Source organism: Chlorocebus sabaeus, chromosome 1, assembly GCF_047675955.1.
Source record: "Chlorocebus sabaeus isolate Y175 chromosome 1, mChlSab1.0.hap1, whole genome shotgun sequence".
NCBI classification, from domain to species: Eukaryota; Metazoa; Chordata; class Mammalia; order Primates; family Cercopithecidae; genus Chlorocebus; species Chlorocebus sabaeus.
In genome coordinates this window covers 33,456,911-33,473,637 of record NC_132904.1, presented here as the reverse complement: position 1 = coordinate 33,473,637, position 16,727 = coordinate 33,456,911, and the positions used below count along the sequence as shown (strand labels likewise).

Sequence of the window (16,727 nt, the reverse complement as noted above, 5' to 3'; positions counted from 1 at the left end):
AGGCGTGAGCCACTGCACCCAGCCTCTAATCATTTAAAATGCTCTAGGTTTGCTAATTCTTACTCTATCTAGTTCCTGGACCAGCAGTTGCTCCAAATCCAAGGCAGGAACTAAGTAACAACAGCACTTGCATCCTGATGACAGTCTTAGCCCCATCCACCTTAGGTAAGAAACTAGAAAAACTGGATATATCGTGGGCTAAGATTAAAAGAACTGTTACAGAGGGCCTAGAAATATCTCATTCTACATTTGGCTATACTTTCCTACCCCTTCTTTTGCAGGATTACCTGACTTTAGCCTAATGCTAAACTATGATCTATTTCTAAGAGTATCTTTCTCTATACTGAAATTGCTGAATATTATGTATATATATGTAATATATAAATCAACAAAATTCACAGATTTTTTAAGATTCTAAATTTAAACAGATATAGGTACATTGTACAATGGAATAACCTTTCCTTTTCTTGTACTCAAATAAGAAAACTTCAGTTGCCCCAAATATAGGTAGACACTAAAAATAGTTAATTTAATAATGATAGAGGAATATTCATAGAGGCTAACATTGCAAAACAGGGTTTATACTACAAAGATTTTTAAAAAATATATAGTCTTTCAAATTAATATATCTGACTACCTTTCTCTAATGCTCCTGCTTCACCTGCAGCACATCAGACAAGGTAATAATTTATGATAATCATATGAAAATATACAATTAATATTCACCACCTCTCATTCCTCATCACTTTAGACAATCAGTAATGCAGAGTGAAAATGCTGTCAGATTTCTAATTGCTTTGTAATGGGCTTGAAACAGGGAAATCATTAAAGGCAAACAATCTGTCATTTGTCTGTTACTTTAACTATCTATCACACCAAAAACTCATTAAAGAAATTGCTAATGAGCTACAAAAGACTAGACTCATGGTGCTTCTACAGTAGATTAAAAAGTAATACTATGAATTGCTGAAAATGTTTTAAAAATATGATATTTTGTGGAAATTCATCAGAAAATATCTGTTCTTCAGTATATTCTTTAAGATGTGTGGTTTCATTATTTTGGCATTTAATCTATCATTGCAGAAATCCCTTTAGCATACAAGACTTGTTTTTCTCTGTCGCTAAATAATTAAACTAAAAGGTTGCAAGAAGCTGAAATGCTAAATGTGTTTATTACTAGTAAACTGACATAAGAAATAAAAAACAGACTATATCAACCCTGATGTTAAGTGAAGAATGCATTTTAAAATTTAATTTTTACTCTCATATCTCTTGTGAATTTAAATTGTTGAAGTTGTAATGCTTAATCATCTTAAATAATGCTATCATCACACAAAAATTATATTCAATGACTGAATTTGAGCACAATAATATTAAACTGTGTGTAATAATATTAACTATTTTGAAATCTTTGAAAATATTAACCAACACTAAAATGTCTCATAATTTTACTTCATGTAATTTTAGGGGAGGAAACAAATCATTTCTTTAAGTGAGCACACAACATTTTATATGTCTTTATGAATTCTACTCTTCCATATGAGATACTTAGCATTTAAAAACCTATAATAATGACACTAATCTTATTTTAAAACAAGAGTCATTGCCTTACATTTCAGAAAAATATGCGAGCAACAAAGATAACAATGATACTGATTATGTTTTCCATTGCTTATGATGAATTAAGTCATGAATTTAATTTCCTATAACAAAAGATGAGGCTCATTAATAAAGTCAAACTTCTATATATATTGACCTATTCATATCTATTAGAATTCACACAAATTAAAAAACCTGAATGCAATAACATGTTTAGCCAGGTGCCATAGTTAATATACACTAGTGAATTCCACACTAACTTCAAAAGGTTCCATAACACCCTGGAAACATCTTCATTATACTCTCTAATTGACTTAAACAGACTTCAAATCAACTGTTTAACACATTTTAACCCACAAATTAACACCCCTTGATCGTTCAGATTAACCTTTCTTGCGTGAGTCAATTACATTACAAAAATAAACTTTTCAAAAAAAATTCAGGATTAATAAACTAAAATAGAGAAAGTAGCACACTTTTAAAAACAGTACAGACAGTCCCTGACTTAGGATGGTTTGACTAACAATTTTTTGACTTTACATGGTGTGTATTCTACTGAATACATATTCAGCAGAAACCGTACTTTGAATTTTGATCTCTTCCCAGGATAGTGATATGTAGTAAAACAATCTCTCATGATGCTGGGCAGTGGCAGGGAGCAGCAGCTGCCAGTGAACCATGCAATCTCTCAGGGTAAATAACCAATACTCTATGGTGTACTGTGTGCTAGATGATTTTGCCCAACTGTAGGCTAAAGTTAAATGTTCTGAGCACAATTAAAGTAGGCTAGGTTAAGCTATGATGTTCAGTAGGTTAGGTGTATTAAGGCACTAATAATATTTTCAACTTAAAATGGGCTTATCAGACATAACCCCGTCACATGTCAAGGAGCTTCTCTATATAAATGCATATCCCCACATGACTGGAAGACATCACCACACATTTCAGGGTAGTTGGAAAGTGCCCAGAAAAACCAGAGTGGTGATAAGAAAAAAGAGAAAAGGGCAAAGAAGTGAATGGGGGAAAAAACAAGTTGGTATTTGCATGACTACTAAAGATAAACAGAAGATGGATTACAGACAATATTTTTAATAGGATCATGGAATGATTAAAACATCAGATGTGAAGATAGGAAAACAGGAAGAAAAATCCCAGATAAGATAAAGACCTATAAGAGGTCTGAAAAAAGTTAGAAAGAACTGACACATAATGCTAAAAAACAAGAAAAACACCGCAACAAGTGTGGCGCCCACAAAAAATATTTATCTCTTCCTCTTTGTTTCTCTCCTGCTTAGTGTACTGCCTTGCACAAACTCAACGAAAGTTCATTGATGATGACTATTGTCAGAATGGCAAAGGAGAGAATAGACTGAGTTAAGACAACCAACAAAGGGAAAAATGAAAACCATTTCTAAAAGATGAGCTAGGATTGTTCATCAGAACTGATTCTCAATACTATCTAAAGCTTTATGCTAATCTACCAAAAAAAAGAAGAGAGGAAGTTTTTTCATTCTAGTCATTCACCTTTCCCTTCCTTCAAAGCACTATTTAAAACTTAACACTTCATACACCTTCCTGGATTAGCTTCACCTTGATTCAAGGATTTCAATCATTCAAGTAATCTATTCATTAAAGTTATTAATTAATATCACAGCACCTGGTATTTCATCTGGCCTAGTACTTCCTACAGTTATTTTGGTTCCTGTTTAAATGTCTGTTTACCCAGATAAACTAAGCTTTGAGAGGATTACAGTCAACTTTGTTTTGTGTCTCCTGTAACTAACGGAGTGAGGGCTACATAAGAGACACTCAACAAATACTTGTTGATTGAGTCAATACATGAATGAAGGCTGTATATATATCATTGTCTTTTAAAAATCAAATAACTAGCTAATTTTGGTGGTTTTTCTATCTTCGCAGTAAACTATAAGTTGCTCTAGAGGCAATCATTCAATTTCGGAACATAACCATAATGTCCCGTGGTACTTAAATACAGCTTAGTTCACTGGTATAAAAATCCTAAAATTCAGAATTAAAAATCAAGGACATGAAGGAATAGTTGGTGATGGAACTACCAAAACAGCCAAGTAAATATAATCCTAGAATAGGAAATAATTAGTAGAAGTACACTAAATATATATATACATAATATAGATTTCCATTATTATCCATCAATAAGAAGCACAATTGACTAGTATGACATCAAATTAAGAATTTGTGAATGTCTGGTGGACTTTAGTTTATGGCAGGCATGTACTAAAGTGATAGATTTAATAACAATGTCATTTTTTGCTACCATCATGACAAAGGATCTTAAACTCCTGATATATCTATCTACATCCATAGCACTTGATCAATCATCTTGGAATCAAATATTTAATATATGCCTACCTTGGTTATGTTAGATGCTGATGACACAAACTAAAGTTTTGCCTATCCTTTTAATTTATTCTGAAGTCCAACCGAATGTATAGTTCAACAAATATTTGAGTTTGATTTTATTTTTCCAATTCAATTGTTTCTTGCTTTCATTTGCTCTCTTTAGAAATTCCTAAAATACTGTTATGAATGTCTAATATTCTAATATATAAAAACTGAGCAACAACTAGTATTAATTAATAATAACGATAATAGCTAACCTTTACTGAGTACTTACTACTTTCAGGCATAACTATCTCATTTAATTCTCACAACAAATCCATGAGGAAAATACTATTATTACTTCCATATTACAGAGGAAGAAACCAAAGCACGGAGAAGAATTAAGTTCACATAGACAGTAACAGGAAAAGCCTGGACTAAACACATATGTTCTGACCCTAGAGTTCATGCTCTTAACCATAATACTAACATAGTTTATATTTCTGCTATGTAAGTTTCACATAAAATGGATAAATCGCCTTCTGAAAATAAGATATTGAGAAACAAAACCATTAGAGCTATGTATCATTAGAACTCCAGAGAATGAGGCAAGATAGCTAGTTCTTAGTTTCTCTGAAGAGAGGTGTTCTTGCTCTCAGAAAGCTTGCAACCCAACTGGGGAATCAGAATATATTCTAAAGAAAACAATATACTGTGATATACAAAGGACTTGCTATGAAAGATAAGAGGCGACAGTAATTTCTAAGGACTAGACCATCATAAAAGGCCTGATGGAAGAGATAGGCCTTAAAGGAGGGATTATTCTGATAGGAGGAAGAAAAGAAATAGGGTGTTATAAGTAAGGAGAAGCATTTGAACACAATTATTGATGAAATACTGTTACCAAAACACCAGGAGTTCCATCTATGTCTTGCTGCTTGCCACCCAAAAAGCCAATCACTGAGACAATGATTATTGTCAAAGAAGAAGGCTTTAATCAGATGCTGCAGCCAAGGAAATGGGACATCAGTGTCAAATTTGTCTCCCTCACTGACTAAAATTAGGGGTTTATATAACAAGGAAGAAATATTAACTACATATGAGAAAACAGGAACTAAGGAGGGGTAAGGAAGCAATAATGAAGAATGAGGGGTCTGGCATCTCATTGTCTAGATGCAGTAATCTGGTGAGTTTCAGCTCTTTGATACTTGTTGAGAGGTCTGGGTGTCCTTTCTTGAGGAAGGAACTCAAATAAAGATCAACGAAATGTGGCTGGGCGCAGTGGCGCATGCCTATAATCTCAGCACTTTGGGAGGCTGAGGCAGGCAGATTGCTTGAGCTCAGGAGTTCCAGACCAGCCTGGCCAACATGGTGAAACTCCATCGCTACAAAAAAAATACAAACATTAGCCAGGCATAGTGGCATGCAACTGTGGTCCCAACTACTTGGGAAGCTGAGGTGGGCAGATGGCTTGAGCCTGGGAGGTAGAGGCTGCAGTGAGCTGAGATCGTGCCACTGCACTCCAGAGTGGACACCAGGGCAAGACCCTGTCTCAAACAAGCAAATAAAAAGCTAAAATAAACGCAAGTTTCAAGCTTTCAGACAAGAAGTGTCCATTTCTATGTTTATTAATAAAAAAACCCCCAATAAACAAAACTAAACAAAACCCTGTCTATGGGACTATTGGGTTGGTTTCAGTACCATGAAAAGATCCAATTGTTTAAATGTTTAAAGTATGGCGATAATAGGGGAGGCTGGAAAAGTAAGGATCATATTGAAGCAAAAGCTGTAAAAAACAAAAAACCTGGAGTACCAGAGCATATCTACCTATACAAGGAAGAACCAACAGTGGACAGAGGGGAGTTTGAGGGCTAGAGATGTTCAAGGCGGCATCATTCTGACAGTGCTGTTTAGGAAAGCATTCACGACACTACTTAATTCCATTGCTTTAGGTATTTCCATAAGGCCACACAAGAAAGTATGATGGAGCCAGGACTAAAACCAGATGCTCTTTGTATCTGCCTTTAAACTTGACAAAATCCTGTGGAGAACCTAATCTATACTTTCATCTTTAGTTTTTTAAACTTGCTTGTTTCATTCAGTTATTCTTTATAGTTCATAACATCATTAAATAATTGATCATATTAGATTATTTTATTTATTCTGCTTAAGTTTATCTTGACTGCTTCTCAAACTCAGATTGGTAGAAGGATAAAAAAGAAAGAAAGCAAAATCTAAACAGTAACAACAAAACCATTTAAACATCTCCAAGTGAAATTTATGTCATGCTGGCCAAAAATAAGATGTAGTTTTCATCGCCAGGTACAATGCTGGGAAGAGGTGTTGATGTAAAGCAAGCAGCACAAAGAAGTAATAAAAGGAAACACAGGAATCAGAAAGGGAAAAGAAAGAGAGGAGAGAAAAACACCACCAACACCACCAGCAGCAATAACAGCAAACCCCAACAGTGCCCATATGCAATGCCCCCTAACTGCTTCGAAGAAGAGCAGTTCATTCTGTTTTCTGTAAGCTTGAAAGATAGCATAGCTGGCCTGGGAATGTGTAGACTTGCTGAGTCCTTGTTCTGCTGCTACCCAACTGGCTGTTTGGCCTTGATCCTTGATTTCTTTCCTCATCTATAATAAAGTGGGAATAACAGCACCTGCCTTACTTGTCTCATTGGGTTGAAATGAAAGCAAAGTGAAATGGCAAATGTGAAAGAATTTTGGAACGTTTTCATGTTGTAAGTTGGTTGCTAAGGTCTAAAAGAAATATTAATAATTACGTTGAATATCTTCTGCAGAAAAAAAATTAAACCGACCCCGTCCCTCGCAAATCTAGCCCTACCTGGCATAGGTTTTAGTTCTTTTAATTTTCGAATGAGAACATTGTAAAGGAACTGTAGGGACGAGAGTAGCATCAGGTCTCCCCATCCTTCTCATATCCTTGCCCCCGCACCCCCCTCTCACCCCAGAGTTCAATCACCAACAGAAAAGATTGAGAGTAGCTCAGGGTACGGTAAACGAAAGAAGCTTTGAAGAAGGCGGGGAAAGCCTGGGATGGCGAGGGGGTGCTCGCTGAGGAGGAGGATAGAAACTACAGTTGCGGGGCCGGGACAAGAGAGACTTAGAACGAAGCCAAAGGCGCCTTTCTTCACAGTTCGGGAACTTACTGGTAGTACACGCCACTCCATGGAAGCCGTGACTGGTTACCTTAGCGACCGCGTCGGGGTGGGCGGAGCGTCGCTTCTGAGCGGTGCCACCGCCACAACTGCTCGACCAGAAAAGCGGACACGTCGGCGCAGTGACTTCCGGCGGAAGAAGAAGCCGGTCCCAAGTTCTGGCCGACAGTAGGCAAGGAGTGGGCGGCAGCGCATATGTGAAGTTAGGTAGGTCTGATGTCCTATAAAGCGCGGAGAGGGTGCCCGCCAATAGCTGGGTGGGTAAAGCCGACTGTGAATGGAGAAGATTCCCGAGTCCCCGGCTGTTTCGTTAAGTGTATATAGCTGTGGGAAGAGGTTGCCTAATTTCTGGGGCTCCTGGTAGAGTCTCTCTTCTGGAGCGTGGAAGACTGGCGCATCCTCGCGTAGAGAGTTTCACTCTGTCTTTGCGAGGTCTCAGCGCCTCTCCAATAACAGGGGACTCTTGTTCTCTCCCTGCTGGTGCTGACGTTATTTCGCATATCATGCTCTCTAGGCAATCTGGAGGAAAAGCAAATGAGAAACATTCAGAAGGAATGCCCCCAAATTTAATTCTTTGGTGTTCTGTTTTGCTTTTTTTTTTTTATTCGTTCATTTTGTAAATATTCATTAAGCTCCTCCAGCGTGTTTAGTGAGTGCTTACTTGTGTGCCAGTTTTTTCATAAGATTAGCAGAAATACCTTCCAAGGTTCATACACCACCCAGTTCATTATAAAATTCTTTTTTTAAATGCTGTTGTATATTTATTAATTAAGGTATAAACATATATCGTGAAACACCTAACACATTTTCCATACTTGTCGGTACACTTGTACGTGGAGTTCTTGGGGCATTTTAAATAAAAATATATGCTTTCTCAGGTTTGCATTATAATCATGATTTACTCGACTAAATATTAAAGAACTTACAAAAGTAGTACTTACTTTTTTCTTAGATACATGGCAAACCGTAATGAATTGTCATTAATATTTCTATTCAGCTAATCTGAGAAGGCCCACTTCTGGTTCCATGGATGATGGCTGCTGAGCAGATGCCCAAAAAGGATTGGTACAGCATCCTGGGGGCAGACCCATCTGCAAATATGTCAGACCTAAAAGAAAAATATCAAAAACTCATATTAAGGGTGAGTCTTTTCTTTTAGATTTTAAATCATGAGGGGAAAAAAATTAATTTTTATACGAAAGCACAAATTTAGGTTTCCAAAACATAGGATACCAGTGACGGGAATCCAGGTATTAATTTGATTTAATTGAACTTTTCAGTAATATTGCAGAAAAACTTGATTTGAGGTGGGAAAGCCTGGTTAGGAGCAGGAGATCTGAGTCAGGCTGCTTGAGTCAGAATCTTGAGTCCATCTCTATCTGAGAATTTGGACAAGTTACTTTTTCTTATATGTGCCAAGGGAGGATTAAATGAAATAATCCATGTGAAATATTTATAAGTGTTGTTACATAATAAGCAACAGTAGCCACTAGCCACATGTGGCTGTTGAGCACTAACTTCACTGGTTTTATTTTTCCTCTATGGTGTCCATCTGCTGATAAACTTCTTAAAAGAATTCTTGATCTCTTATCTAATTTTCATATCTAGCATTTCTACTGGCTCTTTTTTTAAAGTTTCCATCTCTTTCTCATCTTTTTATACATGTTGTCCACTGTTTCTACTATATCCTTTAATAAACTTATCACAGTTAAAGTCCCTGTCTGATAATTCTTTGTAGTTAATCGAACAGTTTTTATGTGGATTATATGTTGAAATGATAATATTTTGGATTACTGGCTATTTTGTGTTTTATATGCATAATATGCGTGCATGTATTTGCACATATCCAAGTTTGTTTCTCTTGCATTTTACTTTTTTAACATTACGTATGTAGCCTGCATTTATACTTAACATTATATTTCTATTGGGTAATGCTGATTTAGACCATTTATACACAAATTATCAGTTGACTTTTCGTTGTTGTTGTTGTTGTCCAGGCTGGGGTGCAATGGCACGATCTCAGCTCACTGCAACCTCTGCCTCCCAGGTTCAAACAATTCTCCTGTCTCAGCCTCCCAAGTAGCTGGGATTAAGGTGCATGCCACCACGCCCGGCTAATTTTTGTATTTTTAGTAGAGACAGGGTTTCATCATATTGGTCAGGCTAGTCTCAAACACCTGACCTCGAGTGATCCTCCTGCCTCAGCCTCCCAAAGTCGTGGGATTAAAGGCACGAGCCACCACGCCCGGCTGACTCTTTTTTTAAAAAATGAATTGTAGTGTTTGTAAATATATTTTTCTGAACTTTTATATTCATTTTTTCAGTCTGTATTGTGATGCTTCTTAAGGCAGTGTCTGTAATTCTATACTGAAGTCCAGTTAACTCAGTTTATAAAGAGTAAAGAACCATTATTTATATAGAATTTGTTGTCTCTTCAGTTTAGACCAGTTACATCAATGTTGTTTTGCCAAAACTGTTAATGTTCATTATAAGAGACAGTAGCTGTTTTTCATCATTAGTATTGTACTAATATTCTTACTTTAGGAATGTACTAATATTCTTACATTAGGATTGTACTAATATTCTTACTTTTTCATCGTTAGGATTGTACTAATATTCTTACATAATATTCTTATGTCGGACTAAATGACCTTAAGGTACCTTTTGCCTCAGAATTTTTAAAATTTCTGTCAGCAGAATCAAGTAGACTTTATTGAAAAATATCCTAATATTAAACCATCCTTGTACCTCACTCAGTTAATTGGGAGATGAGGCTGGAAAAGTAGACTGGATCATGCTGGTTCTTGTAGGCTATATTGGCCTTTAATTGGCCAATGAGAAGCAGTCTGCACATAATATGTAGTATCTGTCAAACAGCAAAGTAGATAAACCATTTTACGTATGCGCTGACAATGTGTCAGAGTGTTCTGGTTGCTCTTCATCTTTGCCAATATTTGATGTTATTGGTCTCTTTCATTTTGGCTGTTGGAGTTTTCGCAATTTTGCCACCATTGACATTTGGGCAGGATAATTCTTTGTTATTTCAGCCATCCTGTGCTTTGTAAGATGTGTGGCAGGATCCTAGATGCCAATAACAACTAAAAATGCTGCCTGCCTATCAAAATTGCCACATCCCATGAGAATCACTGGACTACTCTACGGTGTCTGTAGTCATACCCCATTGTGGGGTTGTTGCCTTTTAAAAATTTCTCTGATGACTAATGATGTTGAGCCCTTTTTACTGTGATAATTGGCCATTTGTATAATTTTCTTTTATGAAGTGTTTTTTTTTAACTTAAATATATTCTTGATTCTGTATATATGTGGTATATATTTTCTCCTAGTCTGTGATTTACCAGGTCATTTTCTTCATGGCATCTTTTTGATGCAGAGTTTTTTGTTTTGACAAAATATAATTTATCAAATGTGTGTTTTTATAGTTAATACTTCCCATCTTCTCTAAGGTTATGAGAATATTCTTCGATGTTTTCTTCTAGAAGTGGTCATTTGCTTTTACCTTTAGACTTATTTCTGTGTATGGCGTAAGATGTGAAGTCATGTTTTTATTTTTCCTCAGTATAGATATTCAGTTGTTCCAGCATCATTTGTTGAAACCTTTTTTCTCCATTGGACTATCTTGGCAGTATGAGTGTATTACTGGACTCTATTCTGTTTTATATGTTTATCCATTTACTAATACCTCCATCTTGATTACTGTAGATTTATAGTCAGTCTCAAAGTCATTGTAAAATTAGTTCTCTAATGCTCTCCTTTTCAAGTTTATTTTGGTTATTCTAGTTTGCTTATATTTCCACAGAAATTTTAGAATCAGCTTGTAAGTGTCTTCCAAAAAAATCTTGCTTGAGTTTTAAACTGGGATTTCAATAATATATATCCACTTTGGTAGAATGGGCATCTTAATAATATTGAGTCTTTGAATCCATACTTAAGCCATCTTTCATTTCTCTCATCAGTATTTTATAATTTTCAGTGTAGAGGTCTTACATATTTTTTTTGAATTTCTTTCTAGTTATTTGTTTTTGGTTCCATTGTAAACGGTATTTTAAAAAATATTTCATTTTTCAGTTGTCGATTGATAGTATATAAAATTATAGCTTATTTTTATATACTGGTCTTTTATCTGACAATCTAAGTAAATTTGCTTTTTAATTTTAATAGCTATTTTTGTCAATTCCTTAGAATTTTCTGCCAACACAATTATGTCATTTGCAAATAATGAGAGTTTTAATTCCGTCTTAACAATCTGTATGTCTTTTGTTTCCCTTTCTTGCCTTAATGCACTAGCTGGTTGCTTCTATTAAATGTTGCTTCTATTAAAATGCTTCTATTGAAGTGTTAAGAGCAGATATCCTTGCCTTGTTCCTGATTTTAGGAGGAAAACCTTCAATATTTTACCAGTAAGTATACTGTTAACTGTCTGTTTTAAAGATGCCCTTTATCAGCTTGGGGAAATTCTTCCAATTAATACTTTGCTAAGAGTTTTTATGATAAGTAGGTATTTAAATTTGTTAGATCTTTTTTTTTGCATTTATTGAATTTTGCATTTATTGATCATTTATTGATTTTTCTCATTTAGTTTGTTAATGTGGTGAATCACATAGATTTTTCTTAAGCCCACTTCTCATTCCTAGGATGAACAAACTTCACTTATCATGAAGCATTATTATATTTATACATGGAGGGATTCTAGTTGCTGTTATTTTGTCATGGATTTTTATGTTTAATTTCATGCTATATATTTGTCTGTAATTTTCTTTTCTCATAATGTTTATGTCTAAATTTATTATCATGGTTATGCTAGCCTCATAAAATGAATTGTGATTTCTGGCTTTATAGTGAGGAAGAGAGGTGGAGGTCTAACCATTTTTTTAGTCTTAACCAGTCTTTCTCTTGTTTAATTTTGCCCCTCAACTCCACTCTCAAAGGTACTTGATGCCTTCCATTCCTCAGTTTCTCCTGCCTCTGTGTGAATGAACTCACTTCTTTTTCTCTTTTACTTTAGACTTAGGTTTCAGTTTTTGCAGGTACACTGAATTTGTTATTTATTGATTAATTTTACATCTCTCCAAATTTTGGTATCTTTCGCCTGTTTTTTTCTCTTCTCTCCCGTTCTTTCACCTGTTTTTTCTCTTCTCTCCTTTTTGTTCTTACACATTTATGCCTTTTTTAAAAAAAAAATTATTCCTTTGCTGTTACTATCAAGGAATTTTCAGTGAGAGGAAAGTGTGAGCCAGTTGCTGTGGCTCACACTTGTAATCCTAGCTACTCGTGGGGCTGAAGCAGGAGGACTGCTTGAGCCCAGGAGTTCAAGGCTGCAGTGAGATATGATTGTGTCACTGCACTCCAGCCTGGGCGACAGAGCAAGACCCTATATCTTATTAATTTGCCATTTAGTGGAAGCTCTGAACCATTTTCTTTTCCCTTTAGAGGCCAGATACCCATCTGTGGCAATATGCCTTTGCATTTGCACTCTGCCCATTCACTGCCTCACCTGATTCTCACTCATTGTTTCAAAATGATCTTAGTTGTAATCGTGCCTCCACAGCTCCCTGCCATGTCCGTAGTATATTTCATGGTATTTCTCTAGGACAGGGGAGGTGTAGCTCTTAGGTAAGGAGAATGAGGGTAGGTGGACTGTAATAAAAGGCTGAAATTTTTTCCGCTGCTTTTCTTTTAGAAGATGAGAGAGACTTGAACATGTTTACACTATATGGGAAGTAGCCACGGAAAAGCTTGGGATTGAAGTTACAGGGGAGTTTGAATAATTAACAAAAGCAGAAAAGGATGGGATCTCAATCATCGGTAGAAGGATTAGCTTTAGGTAAGAGGCAGGACGGACCTGTCTTCGTTGTTACAGGAAGGAAGGAAGGAATAGGCGGTTACAGGAAGGAAGGAAGGAATGGTTGCAATAGGCGGTTTGTTTGTAGGTTTGGTAGCAGAAAGTAGAGCTTTCATTTGGTACCTTCTTTTTATTCTCTATGAAGTAGAAGACAAAGTTATCTGTTGAGAAGGGCGAGAGATGAAGTGAAGCAGCAAATTACAAGAGAGAGAATTTCAACTAGCATTATTCGGGGAAGGCTTCTTGTTGATAGCTATGTATACTAGGGGAGCAAGAAGTCTCAGCTAACAACCTGGCAGCAGGCAACAAGAGACAATACATCTGATATGAGTTGGCTGTGTCCCCACCCAAATCTCATCTTGAATTGTAGCTCCCATGTGTTGTGGGAGGGACCCAGTGGGAGATAATTGAATCATGGGGTGGAGGGGTTCCCCCATATTGTTCTCCTCATGGTAGTGAGTAAGTCTCACAAAATCTGATGGTTTTATAAGGGGTTTCCCCTTTCACTTGGCTCTCATTCTCTCTTGCCTGCCGCCATGTAAGACATGCTTTTCGCCTTCTGCCATTATTGTGAGGCCTCCCCAGCCATGTGGGAACTGTGAATCCATTAAACTTCTTTTTCTTTATAAATTGCTCCGTCCCGGGTATATCTTTATCTGCAGTGTGAAAATGGATTAATACACCATCTCATAGCATTTTGCCCTTCTTTTGCCTAGGTTGATGTATCAGTGGTCCTCATATTACAGTTTAGCACAATAATTTATAATCATAATTATGGCCATGAGTTATGTTCGTTTAATTCTGTTTAAGAAGGCAAGGAAGTATAGAGTAGTAAGTGTATAATTAGTAGCATGTGTATTATACTTAGCAGCTTACAAATGCTTTCACATCTGGTTTTATCTTCTGTAAGGTAGGCTTTGTTATCCCTATATTTGTACTTGAGAACATGAAGGCTTAGTTACAGTTAAGTGGTTTGTCAGAAACAGAATTAGTAAAGGTTATGATCTAGGCTTGATCATGTATCCTCTGACTCTAGATTCTCTCCCATTATATCACACTTCTTCTCATAATTGCCATCTAAAAGGGTTTACTGTTGTTTAAAGGCATAATTTTTATTTTTTCTGGATTTCCACGGACCTCATTTATGCACAGTTAATTAAGTATTATGGAAGGTCAGACATAATTACTACTTTCTTGTAATTTTGAAAGGCTCTAGTTTTTTATGGCTTATGAAGTGAAATTTATTTTTCTTACTCTTTTTGCATAAGTTTAGACTTTCTAATAGATTTAAGGAGAAAATTATAAGGGAAAATCATATTATTTATAATGTTTATCAGATTTTTAAAAACAAAAACAGGCTTTTAAAATTCATTTTCTTGTTTCCCAATTAAAATGATCACATTTTGTTAGTCTGTGTTTTTCAACAGTGTCACAAAACAGTTGGAGAATAAAATTACATTAGACTAACAGCATTTTGTATCTAATTTTTTAAAAAGGCAAATGTACTACATGTACTTTTCTAAGTTCAGAAGACTGAATTTAGCACCTCCTACACAATTAGTTGTTTGGATAAAATATTGCTAAATCGTAGGCTACTAAGTTTACAATACATGTTGATTTAATAAATACTGTTTCCTCATTTCAATTTTTTGTCAATGTAATGCTTACTCAGGGTCCTGATTCTGAAAAAATTCTTACTAATTGAGATATTTTAGAATACTTGAGAGAGAGAGAGAGAGAGAGAGAGAGAGAGAGATACATACACATAAAGTGCAGAATTAACTTTAAAGACATTATTCACATACCATACATATTACATATTATAGACATACATATTGGCCTGCTGTGTAATAATTTACAATATATCAAAAAAGTAATTGAACCAACATTTTTCAACATTGTTTTGTTCATAGGGACTTTACTTATTAGTAAATCAATTGTGAATTGATTTTTAAATTTTTTTTTTAGTTTTCTATTAAAAACAATTTGAATAGTACTCCACTGCTTTGAAATGATCTAGGGTCCAGAATAATTAGTAATGTTATTCTCATATTTTTTGCAGTTATGCATGTGAAAATTGCTATTTACTTAAGAGAAAGCTTCATCTCAAAAGCTTTGTCAAATTGAGAACTGGGGGTCTTTTCCCATTGATACTGATAGTATTACAGGATACTTTTCCATTGGAAAAGAGTTATTGTGTTGGAAATTATATGCTTCTGTTATATGTTCTATAATCTTAAAGAAAATCCATGTAATTTGAGTCAGGAGTGTGCAGGATGGTCTTGTTCTTAATGTTGGAAGGGTGTAAAATACCACTTAATACTTAAGTGGGCATTCAGAGGGTCTCATTTGATTAGAAATGGTTATATATAGATTAGCTTTAAGCTAGTTATGTAATCCACTTTAATGTCTTGAAAAAGAAAGTAGAAAGGGTTCCTGTACTATAGTCAGAAGAAAATTATCACATTGGAAAAGAAGGGAGTTAAGAACAATTCTTTAAATAGGTCTTTTGAGTACATTACAAAGCAAAAGTGATCTTGATTACAGGAAAGGTACTTAGGCATTAAGAGAAATTTTGTGGAAAACATCTAGGAGCGTGCTAAGTAAAAATCAGGAAGATATAACTTGTCTTGTAGTCCACATTATAATTTCTGTTACCATAGTTAACTGTTTAGCTGTCATCTAGGTATTATTAACATATAGAATGCACGATATGTAACAATAAATAGTTAAGTCATAGAGAGACTCTATTAGAAACAAATCTTTTTGATGATAAAAGTGGTAGGAATAGCATTTTAAATGAATAATAACTTTAACTAACATGTGGCACTGAGTTTCAGATACTCTTATAATCACTTCATGTGAATTAACTCATTTAACTCTGCAAAGTGCAATATCATTATTATTCCTAATATATAGATGGGTAAACCAAGGCTCAGAGATTAAGTAACATACTGACAAATAGCAAGAAATTATGACTTTACATATACTTTGAAAACTGTATTAAAAAAAGCAGGCAGTCAGTTACCTTTCCAGTGTTTTTTTAAAAAATATTTCTACCGCATAAATGCAGCAATAATGGATTATATCTTTAGAGAAAAGGTAGTATTTATGTTGAAGATACAGACTAGTGAAAAGTTAAGCATGAACTCTAGAGGGAGGGAAGGAAATCACACTAGAAACTTGGTGAAAAGTTTGAAAGGTGGCAGTGTGGTGTTGTGGAAACCTGAGTTCTTACCATGCCTGATTATTAGTTAATGACATTTACTTCCCCAATTCCTGAGGAATGTAGAAATATGTTAAGAAGTTCATTTTCTTTTATCTTACCCATTTCCACTAAAATTTTGCTAGGACAACTAAGGTATGTCTTAACATACATAAACTCCATGGGCCTGAGTTTCTTGTAAAAATGAGATGCTTATACTACATTACTCTCTAAAGCCAGCTCTGGTATTTGTTCATTTTTTTCTTTCTCTTATTATATTTTCAGTTGTCTTCTAGCTCAGGGATCCCCAATCCCCAGACTGCGAACCAATACTGGTCCGTGGCCAGTTAGGAACCAGGCCATGCAGCAGGTGGTGAGGAGCCAGTGTGCGAGTGTTACCACCTGAGCTCTGCGTCCTGCCAGATCCGGTGAGGCATTAGGTTCTCATAGGAGCACAAACCCTATTGTGAACTGTGCATGTAAGGAATGTAGGCTGCACATTCCTTGTGAGAATCTAATTA

The 16,727-nt window shown here is 35.5% G+C and overlaps 2 protein-coding genes across 9 annotated transcripts in view; one reads left to right on the top strand and one right to left on the bottom strand.

The window, feature by feature from the left end:
- DCDC1 (doublecortin domain containing 1) overlaps positions 1 to 7,233 on the bottom strand; it is a 505,142-nt gene extending 497,909 nt beyond the window's left edge. For all 3 annotated transcript variants that reach the window (XR_012093393.1, XM_008002854.3, XM_073017517.1), the window contains exon 1: positions 7,133 to 7,233. The gene's annotated coding sequence lies outside the window, so the exon portion shown is untranslated. The remainder of the gene's footprint in view (positions 1 to 7,132) is intronic.
- Positions 7,234 to 7,243: 10 nt separating this feature from the next.
- The window catches only part of DNAJC24 (DnaJ heat shock protein family (Hsp40) member C24), a 60,709-nt gene continuing 51,225 nt past the window's right edge, over positions 7,244 to 16,727 (top strand). For 5 of the 6 annotated variants that reach the window (XM_008003076.3, XM_008003061.3, XM_008003057.3 and 2 more), the window contains exons 1-2: positions 7,244 to 7,348; positions 8,139 to 8,282. In XM_008003076.3, coding sequence (XP_008001267.1) covers positions 8,172 to 8,282 — 111 coding nt within the window. In that variant the 5' untranslated portion in view covers positions 7,244 to 7,348; positions 8,139 to 8,171. The remainder of the gene's footprint in view (positions 7,349 to 8,138; positions 8,283 to 16,727) is intronic. The other variant, XM_008003068.3, reaches the window with a different exon arrangement.